Raw genomic sequence first — 18,501 nt, forward strand, 5'->3', positions numbered from 1 at the left:
GCTCACAAACCTTTTTAATTGGAGTGCCCAAAGCCCAGCCAGGGACAGGGGAGCTCTGTGGGACAAGGCATGGCCATGAGAGGGATCAGTGACACCAGAGCAGCCCCATTTCTGGTGGATCCCTTCGTGGGGATTTGCTGCAAACCCCAGCCAGCCCTCAGGAGTGCCCTGTGCTGGCCGGGGTGTCACAGCCTGAGTGGCCCAGAGTCACAGGAACTGATGTGCAGGACCCGTGCTGGGCTGGAGGAGCCCCAGGCTCATCCCCGTGCCAGGGCCACCAAATGTCCCTGTGTGTGTGCAACAGCCACGAGGTGAACTGGGAGCTCTGGCGCCTGCACAGGAGCACCTTTCCTCTGTTTTAAGGCCATGTTAATTATGGAAATGACATTTAAATCCTCTTGACTGCTAAAAAATGAAGTCAATATGCAGCCAAGCACCACATCAGGGCACTAAACCCCCCCAGTCCTCAAATCTCCAAGGTTTTAGCACAGCTGTGGGGGGACCCAGCTGCAGGGGGGTTGGATTGTGTCCCTCCCCCCAGACTGTGCCCAGGCTGCAAAATCAAGGTCAGGAATTTAAAGGGAATAGCTAAAAATGGATTGTCTCTGGGAGGAAGCATTTCAGGCTGGGCAGGGGGTGTTCAGCCAGGCTCACTCTCCTCTGATGCAGCAGGTTTGGTGCTCCTTCAGGGGGATTTTTGGGACAAACCAGAGGCTGAGAGAGCTGGCTCTGCTCCTGGGCAGCCTGAGGGAGCAGCTGGAGAACACCTGGAGCTCAATCCCAGCTCCTAATTCTGCTCTGCCTCTTCTCCGTTCCGGACTTTTCCAAACAGCGACCGGTACAGCTCCGTCCTGGGGAAAAAATGGGGAGGGAAAAGTTACTTCCCAAGGTCAAAATGGAAGCAAAAAGCTGCCACAAAGCCTCCACTCCTTCAAGAGGAAAGGCCTGGTGTAATTAAAAATCTTTATTAATAAATACAGGCAGAGGGGGGAACTTGTGTGAGCCCAATCCCAGGCAGGACAGAAATATGGAAATATTCCAGTGTAGCTGGATATTTGATCTCCAGAGAATGAGGGTTTCTATAAGTTTGCCCTTTACAGACAGGCTCTTCAAGTAACAAAACAAGATTGAATATTTTAATAGGATGTACAGGGCTGTGAGGAGGATTCAATCACACAGCCAACGTGGGGCTGTAATTTAGTTTTCATACATTTTCTTGGACAGTACTTGAAAAACAATGAAAATGACCCAGCAACAAGATTCCAATTAATATCCCATGTGCAGCGATTCTGATAACAGGAGCAAATTTCCCTTAAAAAAAAAAATTAAAAAAGAAAAGTGGGCTGGTGTTATTTATCTTTAATTTTAGAAGCAGAGAACGTGAGCTGGGAGAAAGGAGGGATTCTTATGGAGCAGGAATTTCTGGCTATGGAGGGAAGAGCTGGATTTTCTTTGACTGCAGCTCCTAAAGCCTCTTGGCTGCACACGTGGAGGGGAGTGCTGGGTACACAGGTGGGATTTTCCCTTCCAGGCACAGCAGTATTGGGGTTTGGGCCTGTCCCTGCTTGCAGACAGCTCCACAGGAGGGTTCCCTGCCAGCTTCCAAAGGAGGAATTCCATGTTCAGCAGTGAAAACTTCCCCACAAGTGCAGGAATGGAGCCTCAGTGCCAGCAGTGCAGGATGGATGGACAAAGTTGTGTCCTGCCCGCAGGGAACGGCCTCAAACCTTCCCCAAAAAGCACCCTGAGGGAATCTGGGGAAACCCTTGCTCCCCTCTCCAGGCTCTCTAAGCCCTTCTCCCTTTTGCACTCATTGTTTCCATCCCCAGGAAGGTTGGGGAGCTCAAACCCAAAGTGCACGTTTTGGGGAACCCCACGGGAATTACTCGGAGAGAGCAAAGCTTCTGTGTCTGCCTCATGAGCAGCTAAACCCCAAAGTGCTGCTCTGCCTGCCTTGGCCTTGCCCACTGGGGCAGGACCCAGGAGGAGAATTCCTGGGGTTTTTGTCTCTGATTTTTTGTGGGTTTGATGCTCTCCTGTGTGTGCAGGAGTTCAGGGATGGATGCAGAAATTCCTCCAACCCCACGGATTTTAAATAAACATTTTTCAAGCAAGCAGGGCCTCGGGAGATTTCAAGGAAGAATTTATGTTTGCTGGCATGGACAGGACATGGAAACTCCAGGTTTTGGGGGTTCCCCCATCCCCCCAGGAATGGCACTGGCAAAAGGAACGGGATGAAGCAAAACCCCAGAGGATCCTTGTGGATAATGACAGCAGGACAGACACCCCGACAAGAGGAGGAGAACAACCAGGCAACCCCAGCACCCCAAAACGGGGCAAGCACTTCACCCTGAAAATAAAATATCAAATAACCCAATCCTGTTTCCCCCTCTCCTCAGCCAGGCTCCCGTTCTCCTGCTGCCTCTGCCCTCAGCAGGATTTAACCATGCAGAGAGCAAAACTCATCAATCCTCCAGGTTTAACCTTGTCTGTGTTCAATTCACCAGGGTAAGTGCAGCTTTTAATACTTGCAGCCCCCTTAAGGCTATGCATAATGAACTGGGATTTTGGTTACAAAAATCTCAAATTTCTCTCCTGCACCCACGGATGTGAAGATCAGGGTTGAGCCAGTGGCTTGAGACAGCCAGTGCCACCCGGAGCTGGGGAAAGGTGACTTCAGCACAGGAGGAGCAGAGCAGCCTGTGCTGAGGGATAACCTGGGCAGGGATTTAAATATAGATATAGATATAAAATTATATATATTAATAGATATAATTATATATATATATATATATATATAAAATAAAAAACTATATATATAATTATATCTATCATTATAAATAAATATATAAATTATATACATAAATTATATATTCATATATATAATTATATATATAATATAAAACTATATATAATTGTACGTATAATTATAAATAAATAAATACATGAATTATATATATAAATTATATATATTAATATAAATAATTATATATAATATAAAACTATATATAATTGTATATATAATTATAAATAAATAAATAGATAAATTATATATAAAATTATATCTATTAATATATATAATTTATATATAATATAAAACCATATATGTAATTTTATATATGAATATGAATCAATAAATAATATATATATAATTTATATATATATGAATATATATAATTATATATATAATATAAAACTATATATATAATTGTATATATAATTATAAATAAATAAAGAGATAAATTTTTATATATATATATATATTCCTACCCAGAGCAGGTCAATACAAGGGTCTTCCCTGAATTAAAATTTAACTCACCAACTCACCCTTTATTGCAACCCACAAAAGCAAGTAATGAGCACTAACATTTTCATTTCTTTTAAACTGTCATTTAGGCTGTAGAGGGGATAATTACCTATTTCCACTGTAGTAAGGTTTTATCACCCTTAGTGAGGCATTTTCTAATTTAATATTTTTACTGTATTATCATAAAACCTGTTTCTGGAAAAAATGCTCAGGACCCACACAGCCATTTGCCATAAAACATGTGTGTGTGAGTACCTTGGCTTCATTATTTATGCATTTCTTCCTGAGGCAGGGGATGGCACCTCCCCACCTGGACACTGCTGATATTAATAGAATGATAATTCATAAACAAATATAAACAACATAATTATATTTAAAAATATAATTTAAATTATATTTTTAAATATCATTAAAATTCTATTTTTAAATATCATTTTTTAATATGATATTGCTGGACACAGTATTTTTTAAAAAATTAATTTTTTTAAAAGAAATTATTTTTTAAATTATATTTTTAAATTATATTTAAGAATATAATTTTAATAAATTAAATAAAGGCAGCTAGAGCCAGCCCAGGTGCTGAGGGTGGTGCTGCCCCCTCCAAACCCACGGAGCAGCAGAATCTGAATCAGAACCCTCAGCAGGAATCTGCTCTCCCTCCCACACGGGAGGGGAGCAGCCAGGGCTGGGCTGCTCTGTGGAATTACAGTCATCCCATTGCCTTTTTAAAATATAATTCTGTAAACCCATAGAAGAACAAAATTAAGGGGGAAAATCTAGTTTCTAGGTTTGTTTTATTTTTTTAAATTAAAATAGCAATAGTGGGCTATTTTCTATTTTAAAATATAAAATATATTTTAGATAAAATATATTTTAAATATAAATAAATTTAATTATTTGTTTATATTTCGATAAATAAATAAATTTATTTTTGATAAATAAATAAATTTATTTTAATAAATAAATTAAATAAATTTAAAATATAAAATATATTATCTATAGTATATATTGAATATATTTTTAAAGTTTATTTTAAAATAGATTTTATATTAAATTTATAATATTTTTATAAAATTAATTTGCATAAAACCTAATTATTAAAATAAATAAATAATAATAAATAATAATAAAATAAATTAAAATTTTATAAAATTAATTTATTATCTATTTTATATATTTTTAATATTTATATATATTTTATGTATGTATTATCTATTTTATATATGCCCTTCAGTAAAAACATCCTCCAACCAATTTCTCTGCCTTTTCCCAAGTACCTTTTACTTCTTCTCTTCTTCTACCCCAAAAAAAAAAAAGTTAATTTAGAATATGCCACAAGCAGTACTGAATTGAGTATATCCCCCATTCCCACTGCCATCCTGCACTGGGAACTGTGAATTTTTAATTCTCAGAAACTGGAAAAGGAGATGGAACAGAAACACCCATGGAAAACACAACTGCTGGTGGGAGCTGAAGGTTTCCTTGGAAAACTTTCTGTCTGCTCCAGGCTGGCTCAGAGCAGGCTGCTGGTGACCAAATCTGGGAATGATCCATGACAGATCCATGATGGATCCAATTTGGGAGTGATCCATGATGGATCCATGATCAATCAAATCTGGGAATGATCCATGACGAATCCATGATGGATCAAATTTGGGAGTGATCCATGATGGATCCAATTTGGGAGTGATCCATGAGGGATCAAATCTGGGAATGATCCATGACAGATCCATGATGGATCAAATTGGGGAGTGATCCATGATGGATCCATGATCAATCAAATCTGGGAATGATCCATGATGGATCCATGATGGATCAAATCTGGGAATGATCCATGATGGATCCATGATGGATCAAATCTGGGAATGATCCATGATGGATCATTCACTCCAAACCTGATTGATGATCCAGGTGTCCCTTCTGTGAAATGCTTTGTGCAGTGCTGTGAAATTCAGATTAAAGTGCCCAGCAAGCAGAGCAGGTACCAGGAGGACAAAACAAATCTGAAGCCTTAAATGTCTCCATAAAAATGAGTATTTCTCTTAAAAAAAAATGAAATGAAAGGAATTCCAGGTGAGCTTGGTGTGCTCAGTGCCCAGTGGGTTTCACCCCACTCCAAATCCCAGGTACTGCTGCTCCCACCAGGAAGGCAAACCAGGCTCTGTCAGAATCTGAGGAATTGATGATCCAGAGATTGTAAAAAGTCTCTGGCTTTTCGCCTTGTTGCTAAAGAAGAAGTTACAATTTGTTTGTGTTTGTTTTTAAAGTTGTTTATTCTGTTTATCTCTCACATGTTCTGCTGCCCTGCCCAGCTCTGTCCTGCAGGGCAGCGTGTGGGGCTCTGCCCTCAGTGGGATGTGACAAACATTAAATACCAGAAACTCCCTGGGCTGCATTGACAATAACGTGCCAATATCTGTCACCTACGTTGGACAGTGTGTCCCCAGCCTGAACCAACAGAAAAATGCCAACACCACAGTGAGACATGGAGGGCATGAAGAAGGAGAAAAAGGACAAGGCACACCCAATTTCCTCCAGCTTGTCCCCTTTGGACCCCTCATCTAGAATCCTAAAATTTTACTTTTGCACCCGTGCCACACTTAATTATTACTGATATCAAACACTCAGAGCTTGTAATCCATCCTGTAAGATTGAAAACTCTTTTCCATGGGCAGAGATCACAGCCAGTGTCTCTGGGGCTCTGTACAGAGACACTGTCTGTGATCCCTGTCCATGGGTTCCTGACCTGCCAGGGCAGCCAGAGGGAAGCTCTGGATTCCCACAAGGCTGAAACCATTTATTCCCATTTTCTACCCAAAAGCTGAACCAGCCAAACCCTGGAGCAAAGAGGGATCTGCTGTGCACCCCCTGAGCTCCCAGTGACATTCCCTGCTCCAGCATTCCCTGTGGGGTCACTGCCATGGGGCTCACGGCGCTGTGGGGTGGCTCTCAGCCTCTCCCCAAAATCCTGCTCATAAATCCCTGGCCATAAATCCCCAAAGGTCCTCCCAGCTCCTGCAGGAGCTCCCAGAGGCTCCTGCAGCTCCCTGGCAGGTCAAGATCAGGTCCTTTGTGCCCTGCAGATGCTTTTACCCCACGATTTAAATTACAAGAGGTGACATGTGACCCCGGCCCGTCCCCTGAAAGCAGGCCCAGGCTTTATAAACATTTCAGATAAGATTTATTTCTTTAAATAATTTAAATTATATAATAATGTAATTTTATTTAAATAATATTTATAAACATTGCTGGTGCTGGCCCTCAGCAAAGGCACCGTGCACATCTGGAGGGGCTGGATGTGGGGATGGGGTGAGCAGAGGGGGACAGCAGAGATGGAGCTCAGGGTCCCCAGGCACACCCAGCCCTGGCTGTCCCCGAATTCCAACCCACCTCCTGCCCAGCCCTGGGGCACATGGGGCACAGCTGGAGCCTCTCCCATCCTGATTTTGGTCCCAGTCCCGTTTCCAAAGGAGCTTTTGCAGCACAAAGCACGGAAGATGCAGAGAAGCAGCAGCACACAGGGACCTGCAGGCTGCTGGCCTGGCCTGTGTTCCAGCAGCTCCCATTTCCCCAGGAAATCCATCAAATGCTGCCTTCCCAGGCTGCCTTGGGATGGGTATTTGAGCAGGGCAGGCTCTGGGAAGTGCCCTGTGCAAAGGGAACCATTCTTTGTGCTCCTCATATTCCGAGGACGATTTCCCTCTTTCACAGCTTGCCTGTTTTATAACAGATTTGATGCAGGAGAAGACAAATTGTCTCACAAAGGAAAAACGACAAATCATCTCGCAGCCCTTAACAGGTTATTTTTTTTCCCCCCTTGAAGAGGGAAATTTCCATACCAGAGGCTCCTGTCTGTTTGCCAGGGATGTCAAACATCAGAGTCCAGCCCAGTGCCACCAGCTGGGTCACACTTCAGACTGGCAGCTGAGCCCACAGAGCTGCAGCACCTTCCCAAGCCCTGGGTGAGGGACATGGGTGCTACACTGCACCTCCAGGGGCCACAGGCTGGAGGGAGTTCAAATAAAACAAAATCGGGCACAAAGAGAAGAAATGTCAAGGGCAGGTTGGAGCTGGGGCTGGGAGCAGCCTGGGACAGTGGAAGGTGTCCCTGCCCTGGCAGGGGTGGCACTGGGTGGGCTGTGAGTTCTCTCCCACCCAAACCAGTCTGGGATTCTGGGATTCCAAAGCTGTGGTGCCTCAGGATCCACCCAAGCATGTTTGGTTTCACAGGATAAGGTTTTTCCTTTGGTTCCACGGTGCCCTCCATGCCCTGCTCCTCTCCTTGCTTCCCAAAGCAGGACATCCTCTCTCCCAGGCTGTGCCTGAACAAACCTGGAGGCACTTTCCTCACACCAGCAGGGTCAGTGGGGTTTGTGCCATGCAGCCCTGAGCTGCTGGCTCACTTCTTCCAGCAGGAAGGGCTTTGCTTCCTCCCAGGAATTCTGTGCTGGTGAACAGGCTGGATTGACAATCGCAGAGCCCAAATTCCTCCATTAATCTGCTCTCATGGTGTTTTAATACCCCAAGTACAAAGTGAGCCAAGTTAAAGGCTGGTATCTCACCAACCTTTTTTTTTTTTTTTCATTTTTTTTTTATTAAACTCCTGTGTCATATAAGTAAATTAATCTTTTAATACCATGATTTCCTGCTACGTACCCCCCTCTGCTTGCAGCAAGACTCTCTGTGACAAAGCAACTGCACCAAAGGGAGAATGCTGATTGGGAAAATGCACAGGGCCTGGCAGCATCCAAGGGAAAAGCTCTAATCCAAGGCTCACTGGATAATCTGGCTGTTCACCGAGCCTCCCAGCAGGCCCCACTGTGCTCCTGCAGGAGCAGCACTGGCTGGAGGCTCCTGTGCCACGCAGGATGCTGGAGGCAGGGGCTCCTCTCCTGCACGTGGGATTGAAGGAAGTGCTTCCCACCTCACCTCGTGGTGACACTGCCAGCTTTGACACAGCCCCAGCAGAGCCACCTTCTCCCTCCGATCTGCCTCCTAAAGGATGCAAATTCCTCCTGCCTAACCAGGATCCATGTGCTGAGGCATAACCCAGCCTACATAAAATGGGATCTGTTCCCCACCTGGAAATGCCCAGCTGGAATTCCAGTGTGTCCTGCCCCACTCTGCTGCAGAAAAGGCTCCTCTGGGCTCCTGCAGAGCCCTGGGTGCTGTGTTTAATGATGATGTATGGGTGCCCTCCCCCTGGGGGGTGTGGGGAGGGGTCACACGTGTGACACTGCCAGACTGTGTGTCAACAGCAAATTATAAACCGTGTCAATCCCAGCTAATGCAGAGCTGTAATCCTCTTTAACAAGAGATCAAATCAGTGCCATGAGTTATGTTCATTCTGTAATCTGATAAGAAATAGAGTGAGCCTCTAATAAAAGAGTAATGAGAGCCCTTAATGATGCTGTTAAAAGGTAGTGCCAGTTAAAATACTGCTGTTGTTCCAGCTGATTAGATCACTGTTGCATATTTGCACAATCTTGTTTCACCTGTCAGAATAACCTGAGTTGTCTGGGGAGATAAAGGTGTTTGGACCAAACATCTGTGTCCTTGGAGGATGTCTCTTCCTGGAAGTTAGTGTCCTCCAGAGGTGAAATGAGGATGTTCATCACTTTGCACTCTTTGACACCAGCCCTTGCTCTGGAGTGCTCAGTCTCTGCTCCCCTCACAGGGACAGAGCTGAGGGTTTGTGAGAGGAAAAACCCCAAATGCACACCCAGCTCTTCCAGGGACTGGGAAGAGCTCACCTGGGCTGGGAACTGGATCCAGCCCAGCACTGGGAACCCCTCACTGCCCTGCAGGTGTTCTGGACAATCCTGAGCCTCAGCCTGCCCAGAAATAAACACCTGCACCAGGCACAGGAGCTCTCTGCAGGTGCACACGTGTCTGACCTCCTAAAAGAGGATCAATGCCTGCACAGGAGGCCTGGGTTCAACCTCAGCTCCAGCCCAGTCCTGTGGGACATCTTTAGGAATTCCCTGAGGCTCTCAGGACCCAAAGGCCTGTGAGATTAGGGGCTATCAGCCCCCTCTGCCCCATTTCCACAGCAAAGGCTGCCCTGCTCCCAGCTCTGCTGCACAAGGTGCTCCTGAAGGATGCCATGTCCTGATGGAGGGAAAAACCTATTTCAGGGGAAGTCCAAGAAGGGGAAATCACATCATGCCACCCTCACACCCAGGAGAAACCACAAACAGCCTTGTCCTGCCCCAGACAGCTCCTGTCTCCTCTGGACAACCCCCAGAGCACAGCCCAGCTCTGCCTTTGGGTTCCTTATCCCAGGGCAGAGCATTTACCCAGCAGTGACCTTGCGCCGATTAGAAAACTCTTGGCCCAAGAGGACAATAAATGTGTTAAAGTCTATAAACACAGACCCCAAGGTAACCATAAAAATCACTTCCCAGTGTGTTCTTTAAAATACTACCAGAGAAGGGTTAAAAAGGAGGAGGGCTGGAGGCCACCAGTGCCCCACACATTACAACATAAAATATGTGAGCAGGAGGTTAAAGAGCCCTGCCCATGCTTGGGGTGCCTGGAAAAGGGGCAAGGGGAAGATTAATTGCCTCCAGCAATGCTGTTAGCCCAGCCAGCAGCAGGAGTGAGCAGAAAGTGGCAGGGATGTTGACAAAGGCACTTATTTGACTTGTGTGCTTCTCTTCTCGAATCCAGGCTGTAAAATCTGGAGTGATCCTTCTCCTGGCAGTGCCCAGGCTGCTTCCCCTGACAGGGATTTCTGTGTGCACAGCCAAGGAAGGACAGAGCCACAGCACCACTCACCCCCTGCACTCTGCACCAGCCCCAAGCCCACCCACATCTGCAGACACCCATTTACCTATTTACTGGCATTTTCCTGGTGTCTTCCTGCCCCTGTGGCCACTGGTAGAACTCAGAGGGAAAGCTCTGCCAGCTGTTTCTACACCCATTTCACCCACAGCTCTGCACTGGGACACCTCTCCCACCACAGCACAGTGCCCTGTTGATCACAGGTGCATTAATTTTGGGGTCATGCATTTTAAGTGCCTGATCAGAATAAAACAAAACTGGCTCAGAGCACAGTCGCAGCCCTGTGAAGTGTACATGTGCATTTTCCATCCAGTAATCCAGTGCTCCTGCACTTGCCAGCAATAAGATTACCTGCTCCTGCCACAAAGGGAAGCTGTTACCACTGCTGCTTCCCTCTCCAGCACACAGGCCTGGCTGCTCTGTTTAATTCACCTGCAGATGTTGAATTCTGCTTGCTTGGTGTGGTGCAGCTTGTGCTGGACAGAGATCTTGTGGCTCATGCCAGGGGCAGGGGCATTTTGAAGAGAGAAGTGAGCTCTGATTTTCAAACAAATGACTGAGAGCAGCAGATCTCTTCATTTGGGGATTGCTGAACCACAACACCCTCAAAAGGCCTCATTTTCAGTCTCCCACTGCAATATTTTGGATGTGTTCAGTGTATGGATGCAAACACAAACGGTGCAAACTGTGTGGGGAGACAAAAAGTAACACCCAGCTTCTCACAAGAATTCCCACTCAAATGTGCAAGGGCTGCTGCAAAGAGGAAGCAGGAATCTGCTCCCATCTGGAACACGACAAGAAATTATGGTCCTAAATCACAGCAGAGGGAAATTCAAGCTAAACATTAGGACTGCAGGGCTGGAGGAACAGCTTGGAGCCTCCCACATTTATTTTTGTGCTGAGAGGATCCAAACAATACTGAAAAATCAGAGCAGCTGGGCTTTGCTCTCACTTGGAAAAAAAAAAAAAAAAACAGGAGTGTCCTGGGTTGTAAGATAAGCTTGTATTCCATTTGCCATCTGTCGAAGGCGAACCGGTTGGACAGGTTTTTTGTTATCTCTCTCAGAGACAATGGTTTGTGTATACACCTTCGACTGATTCAATGAAGGGGGTCCCACCCAGAGGGGAGAAGCAGCTCTCTCCCTCTTCTTCGCGGGACTCCGAGAGAAGCAGCTCTCTCCCTCTTCTTCGCGGGACTCCGAGAGAAGCAGCTCTCTCTCTCTCTCTTCGCGGGATTCCCGGGGAAGCAGCTCTCTCTCGCTCTCTCTTCGGCGGCACCCGCAGCGAAGCAGCCGGCGCGCAGAGGCGACGGCAGCGGAGCTCAGAGGCAACCCCGGCGCAGAGGAAGACCGGCCCCACTGCCACCAGATCTTCAGAGGGAAACTATACCCTTCTAGAGATCACCACTGCAGCTACAATTCACCAGCCACTGCAAGGGAAGCAAATTGTCCCAGTAGAACTGATACTGGCACCCCGCAGGTTCTGGACTTTTTTTTCTTTCACTGGTTTTGTTTGTACCGATTGCATTTGCCTTTTTAAATTGTTGTCTAGTTTTCTCCTAGTAAAGAATTGTTACTCCCACTCCCATATCTTTGCCTGAGAGCCTTTTAATTTAAAGATCCTCGTAATTCAGAGGGAGGGGGGTTTGCCGTTCTCCATTGCACAGGAGGCTTTGCCCTCTTTCACAGACTCCTGTCTTGTCGAACCAAGACAGAATTTGGCGCCCAACGTGGGGCCCGAGGGCATTGAGAGGGAAAAAGGATTAACAGTTCTTAAGTAATTTGGTTTTGTTGTGTGTAAAAACATCTTCAGCATCACCATGTGGTCTAGTTTACCTTGGTTTGGGTGGCATGTGATCGTAGCTATACTTTTCCCATTTGCAGACCCTTATCTAAAAATGGGTCCTATAACTAAGGCTACGGTGTCTGTTATCAAGTTTGGCTTCTGGGTTAATTGGGTGAGGAATTCATGGATCTTTAATTTCCTCTGGAAGGCAGGTACATGGATTCATAGCTATCACACGTTAACTGTATGTTTTTGGGGTTACTTTAATAACGGTACCTACTGCGAGGAAATAGCACCTGGGCAAACTTTCTCTCAACCTTTTAACCATCTTTTTGGGTCTGCTCCACCAGTTCTCAAAGGGTTAAGATCCTTTCTAAGTGCTAATGATACCATACAATGGGTGGTGTTGCTGATAGTCCTGTTATATTTAGCATTCAGAGATAAGGGAAGATTAACCTGGATAACTACCCTCACACCTACACCACAGACTCGAGATGCTGCTGCTCCAGAGCCTGACCCTGCCCCACAGCCCACCTCAGAAATGAACCGCCCAGATTGGGTGAGGGTTCTGGTTAAGGAGATACGAGAGATGCTGAAGGAGTGCATTTCCCCAGCTGGTGAGAAACCGGCCCTTTGCCTTGAGGAGGGACAGTCTAATAGTACAGCTGTGGAACCCACAGATGTTACAACTGTCCAGGTTCCAGCTGAACCACAAAGGCAGTCACGGTCAGCAGCAGTGGCCCCGGTAGAAACAAGGAAGTCTAAGATGAAAGCAGAGCACCCTGCAGATAGGGACAGGAATGGAGGAACCTCACAACCCACAGGGGACCCAGAGATTGCTATCATCACCGAGTCCCTGACGTACGAAAGTCTTCGCAATCTGCATAAAGACATTGTGCGACGAGGGCGTGAGGCTTATGCTACCTGGCTACTCCGGGTTTGGGATCTTATGGGTACAGGCGTGCAGCTGGACGGTGGTGAGGCAAGGAACTTGGGACCCTTGACCCAGGACTCAGGTATAAATCAGGTTTTTGTAAGGGAACCAGGGTCCCTTTCTCTCTGGGAGCGGCTCTTAATGAGTGTCAGGGAGAGGTTTATCCACAGAGAGAGAATGCAAGAGCACCATCATAGAATGCGCTGGAAGACCCTCGAGGAAGGGATCCAACAGCTGAGAGAAGTGGCAGTATTGGAGGTACTCTTTGGGAGGGATGGACGACACAATAATGATCCTGACAAGGTCAGGTGTACGGGACAAATGCTGTGGAGTCTGGCAAATCTTGGGCCATCTCAATACGCCACCTTCATTGCAACGATCAATGCTGACACCCACCGGGAGACAATAGGTTCTGTTGCCAACAAACTTAGAAATTATGAGAGTATGATTAATGGCCCAATGCAGGCTCATATCTCAGCTGTGATTAAGGAGTTTAAAGAGGAGATGAGGGAGGAAATAAGGAAGGTTAATACAGCACCCGTGAGAGTCACAGGCCCCAGAATCAGCACCCAACAATCCCCAGCTAGAGAGAGAGGGTACACCCCAAGGGCTAATCTGTGGTTCTTCCTGCGTGACCATGGGGAAGACATGGGGAGGTGGGATGGGAAACCCACTTCTGTCCTGGCAGCACGGGTCCGTCAACTCAAGGAGGGAAACTCTAACCGGGGGAGTTCCACCAAAGTGAAGGTAGCCTCAACCTCCCGTGACCAAGCTTGTGGGTACGATCTGTCAGACCCCCTTGAAGGGACCTCTAGTATGTATGCCCAGGGAAGGAATGATAACCAGTGTTAGAGGGGCCCTGTCTCTAGCCAGGGAGAGGCACGGGAAAACCGGATCTTCTGGACAGTGTGGATCCGATGGCCTGGCACATCAGAGCCACAAAAATATGATGCTTTAGTTGATACTGGTGCACAGTGTACTCTGATACCATCGGGACATGTGGGGGCAGAGCCTGTTTCCATTGCTGGTGTGACAGGGGGATCACAACAATTGACTCTGGTGGAAGCTGAGGTGAGCCTGACTGGGAAGGAGTGGAAGAAACACCCTATAGTGACTGGCCCAGATGCTCCGTGTATCCTAGGCATAGACTTCCTCCGGAACGGATATTACAAAGACCCAAAGGGACTCAGGTGGGCTTTTGGAATAGCCGCTGTAGAGGCAGAAGACATTAAGCAATTGAACACCTTGCCTGGACTGTCAGAAAACCCCTCTGCAGTAGGACTCCTAAGGGTGGAAGAACAACGCGTGCCAATTGCGACCTCGACAGTGCACCGCCGGCAGTATCGGACGGATCGAGATGCCGTGATCCCCATCCACAAAATGATTCGGGAGCTGGAGAGCCAAGGGGTGGTCAGCAAAACCCACTCACCCTTCAACAGCCCCATCTGGCCTGTGCGCAAATCTGACAAAGAATGGAGATTGACTGTGGACTATCGTGGCTTAAATGAAGTGACTCCACCGCTGAGCGCTGCTGTGCCGGACATGCTGGAACTCCAGTACGAGCTGGAGACCAAGGCAGCAAAGTGGTATGCCACCATTGATATTGCTAATGCGTTTTTCTCCATTCCTCTGGCAGCAGAATGCAGGCCTCAGTTTGCTTTCACCTGGAGGGGCGTGCAGTACACCTGGAACCGACTGCCCCAGGGGTGGAAACACAGCCCCACCATCTGCCATGGACTGATCCAGGCTGCACTGGAAAAGGGTGAGGCTCCAGAACACCTGCAATACATTGATGACATCATTGTGTGGGGGAGCACAGCGGCAGAAGTGTTTGAGAAAGGTGAGAGGATCATCCAGATACTACTAGAAGCTGGCTTTGCCATCAAGAAGAGCAAAGTCAAGGGACCTGCCCGAGAGATCCAGTTCCTGGGAGTGAAATGGCAAGATGGACGGCGCCAGATTCCCACTGAGGTCATCAACAAGATCACAGCTATGTCCCCACCAACCAGCAAAAAGGAAACACAAGCTTTCCTGGGTGCCATAGGTTTCTGGAGAATGCACATTCCTGAGTATAGCCAGATTGTGAGCCCTCTTTATCTGGTTACCCGAAAGAAGAATGATTTCCACTGGGGCCCTGAGCAGCAACAAGCCTTCACCCAGATCAAGCAGGAGATCGCTCATGCTGTAGCCCTTGGCCCAGTCAGAACGGGACCAGAGGTCAAGAATGTGCTCTACTCTGCAGCCGGGAACCATGGGTTGTCCTGGAGCCTTTGGCAGAAAGTGCCTGGGGAGACTCGAGGCCGACCACTGGGATTCTGGAGCCGAAGTTACAGAGGGTCTGAAGCCAACTACACTCCCACAGAGAAGGAAATCTTGGCTGCCTTTGAAGGAGTTCAAGCCGCCTCGGAGGTAATTGGCACAGAAACACAACTCCTCCTGGCACCCCGACTACCGGTGCTGGGGTGGATGTTTAAAGGAAAGGTTCCTACTACCCACCATGCCACTGACGCAACATGGAGCAAATGGATTGCCCTCATCACTCAACGCGCCCGTATTGGAAACCTGAATCGCCCTGGGATTTTGGAGATAATTACGAACTGGCCAGAAGGTGAAAACTTTGGTCTCACTGATGATGAGGAGCAGGTACAAGTGACAAGGGCTGAAGAGGCTCCACCATACAACCAACTACCAGCAGAAGAGACCTGCTACGCTCTTTTCACTGATGGTTCCTGTCGCATTGTAGGGATGAACCGGAAGTGGAAAGCAGCCGTATGGAGCCCCACACGCCAAGTTGCACAAGCTACCGAAGGAGAAGGTGGATCGAGCCAACTCGCCGAACTCAAGGCCGTTCAGCTGGCTCTGGACATTGCTGAAAGGGAGAAGTGGCCAAAGCTCTACCTTTATACTGATTCATGGATGGTAGCCAATGCTCTGTGGGGCTGGCTGGGAAGGTGGAGGAAGGCCAACTGGCAACGTAGAGGAAAGCCAATCTGGGCTGCTGATATATGGAAAGACATTGCCTCTCGGGTGGAAAAGCTGACGGTGAAAGTCCGTCATGTAGATGCCCATGTCCCCAAAAGTCGGGCTAATGAGGAGCACCGAAACAACGAGCAGGTAGATCAGGCAGCAAAAATAGAGGTGTCAAAGATAGACTTAGATTGGCACCATAAGGGGGAGTTGTTCCTGGCTCGATGGGCTCATGATGCCTCAGGTCATCAGGGCAGAGATGCCACCTACAAGTGGGCACGAGACCGAGGGGTGGATCTAACCATGGACAGTGTTTCCCAGGTTATCCATGACTGTGAGACGTGTGCTGCCATCAAACAGGCCAAGAGAGTGAAGCCCCTATGGTATGGTGGGCGGTGGTCCAAGTACAAGTATGGGGAGGCCTGGCAGATTGACTATATCACACTGCCCCAGACACGCCAAGGCAAGCGCTACGTGCTGACCATGGTGGAAGCCACCACTGGATGGCTGGAGACTTTCCCTGTACCTCATGCCACTGCCCGGAACACCATCTTAGGCTTGGAAAAGCAAGTCCTGTGGAGACACGGCACCCCTGAGAGAATTGAGTCTGACAACGGCACCCATTTCAAGAACAGCCTTATCAACACCTGGGCCAGAGAACATGGTATCGAATGGATATATCATATTCCCTATCATGCTCCAGCTGCCGGCAAAGTTGAACGGTGCAACGGACTCCTTAAGACAACCCTGAAGGCACTTGGTGGGGGAACATTTAGAAACTGGGAAATTAACCTGGCAAAAGCAACCTGGATGGTCAACACCCGGGGGTCTGTCAATCGAGCTGGCCCTGCTCAGTCAGAACCCTTACACGCAGTAGATGGAGATAAGGTCCCTGTAGTACATATGAAAGGTATTTTAGGGAAAACTGTTTGGATTAATCCCACCTCAGGCAAAGACCAACCCATTCGTGGGATTGTCTTTGCTCAAGGACCTGGTTACACTTGGTGGGTAATGCAGGAAGATGGGGAGACCCGCTGTGTACCACAGGGAAACTTGGTCTTAAGAGAGAACTGGGTGTAAGATTTCATGGTGTGCAGATGGAAATAGAATAAGGGGTGGATAATGTCCTGGGTTGTAAGATAAGCTTGTATTCCATTTGCCATCTGTCGAAGGCGAACCGGTTGGACAGGTTTTTTGTTATCTCTCTCAGAGACAATGGTTTGTGTATACACCTTCGACTGATTCAATGAAGGGGGTCCCACCCAGAGGGGAGAAGCAGCTCTCTCCCTCTTCTTCGCGGGACTCCGAGAGAAGCAGCTCTCTCCCTCTTCTTCGCGGGACTCCGAGAGAAGCAGCTCTCTCCCTCTTCTTCGCGGGACTCCGAGAGAAGCAGCTCTCTCTCTCTCTCTTCGCGGGATTCCCGGGGAAGCAGCTCTCTCGCTCTCTCTTCGGCGGCACCCGCAGCGAAGCAGCCGGCGCGCAGAGGCGACGGCAGCGGAGCTCAGAGGCAACCCCGGCGCAGAGGAAGACCGGCCCCACTGCCACCAGATCTTCAGAGGGAAACTATACCCTTCTAGAGATCACCACTGCAGCTACAATTCACCAGCCACTGCAAGGGAAGCAAATTGTCCCAGTAGAACTGATACTGGCACCCCGCAGGTTCTGGACTTTTTTTTCTTTCACTGGTTTTGTTTGTACCGATTGCATTTGCCTTTTTAAATTGTTGTCTAGTTTTCTCCTAGTAAAGAATTGTTACTCCCACTCCCATATCTTTGCCTGAGAGCCTTTTAATTTAAAGATCCTCGTAATTCAGAGGGAGGGGGGTTTGCCGTTCTCCATTGCACAGGAGGCTTTGCCCTCTTTCACAGACTCCTGTCTTGTCGAACCAAGACAAGGAGTGAAAAAAACCCAGAGTAAAGCAACTCTGAGAAAGATGCAGTGATGAAACAGCACAGGTGCTATGGACACAAAACTTCTCATCCATAAGTCCCTGCAATCCCCCAAAAGGCAGCAGGTATTTGGTTTCCATTTCACAAACAGACAAATGACATCTCTCCCTCACAGAGCACAAACATGTTCCACAACCCAGGGGAAAGATGTTTCTCAAGCTTTCTCCATCCATTCACTGGAAAAATTATTCCACTTCCTTCCCACAAACAGCTCAGCTTTTGGAGATTTGGGTTTAAAGTGTTTTGCTGAAGAAATACGGGTGGATATGTGGGAGAGCTGTCTGGAAACTATACACAAAATTTCACTGGTGTTTTCTTTACTAATTACCACATTAAAACATTACAGTCTTCCAATAAAATTCTTTACTCTTTAAATAGAGATAAACACAAGCAACATAAAAGTCTTGAGTGAATCTTGAGAGAACTATTCCAGTTATTAACTGAGCTAAGAAAATGCACATTAACCAGAAGATAGAAGTTGCTATTTCTGTTAGAAGAGAAGCTCTTTTTAAGCTCTGATTCTACCTGAAGACACCAGGTGGCTTAGCTGTGTATTTCCAAACTAATTCCATAAAACGGGGAAAATCCAAAATTTAGGACTTTTGAAATTAAAACTCCTAATTTCAAATCAGGAGCTCTAAAGCAGGAATCAAACCCGAGGTGCTAGAGATTTATGACAATTTCTGGTTTGCTATCACAGTAATTACAGAGTGAAAGCTCAGCCAGGCTGCCAGGACAGATGTGACCAAGACACCCAGGCTGTGATGCCAGTG

The 18,501-nt window shown here is 47.2% G+C and overlaps 1 protein-coding gene across 1 annotated transcript in view; it reads right to left on the minus strand.

The window, feature by feature from the left end:
• Positions 1-2: 2 nt before the first annotated feature.
• AATF (apoptosis antagonizing transcription factor) overlaps positions 3-18,501 on the minus strand; it is a 45,135-nt gene continuing 26,636 nt past the window's right edge. The window contains exon 12 of the mRNA XM_021524847.4: positions 3-851. Coding sequence (XP_021380522.2) covers positions 788-851 — 64 coding nt within the window. The 3' untranslated portion in view covers positions 3-787. The remainder of the gene's footprint in view (positions 852-18,501) is intronic.

This window comes from Lonchura striata, chromosome 19 (assembly GCF_050655825.1).
Source record: "Lonchura striata isolate lonStrDom1 chromosome 19, ASM5065582v1, whole genome shotgun sequence".
Lineage (NCBI taxonomy): Eukaryota > Metazoa > Chordata > Aves > Passeriformes > Estrildidae > Lonchura > Lonchura striata.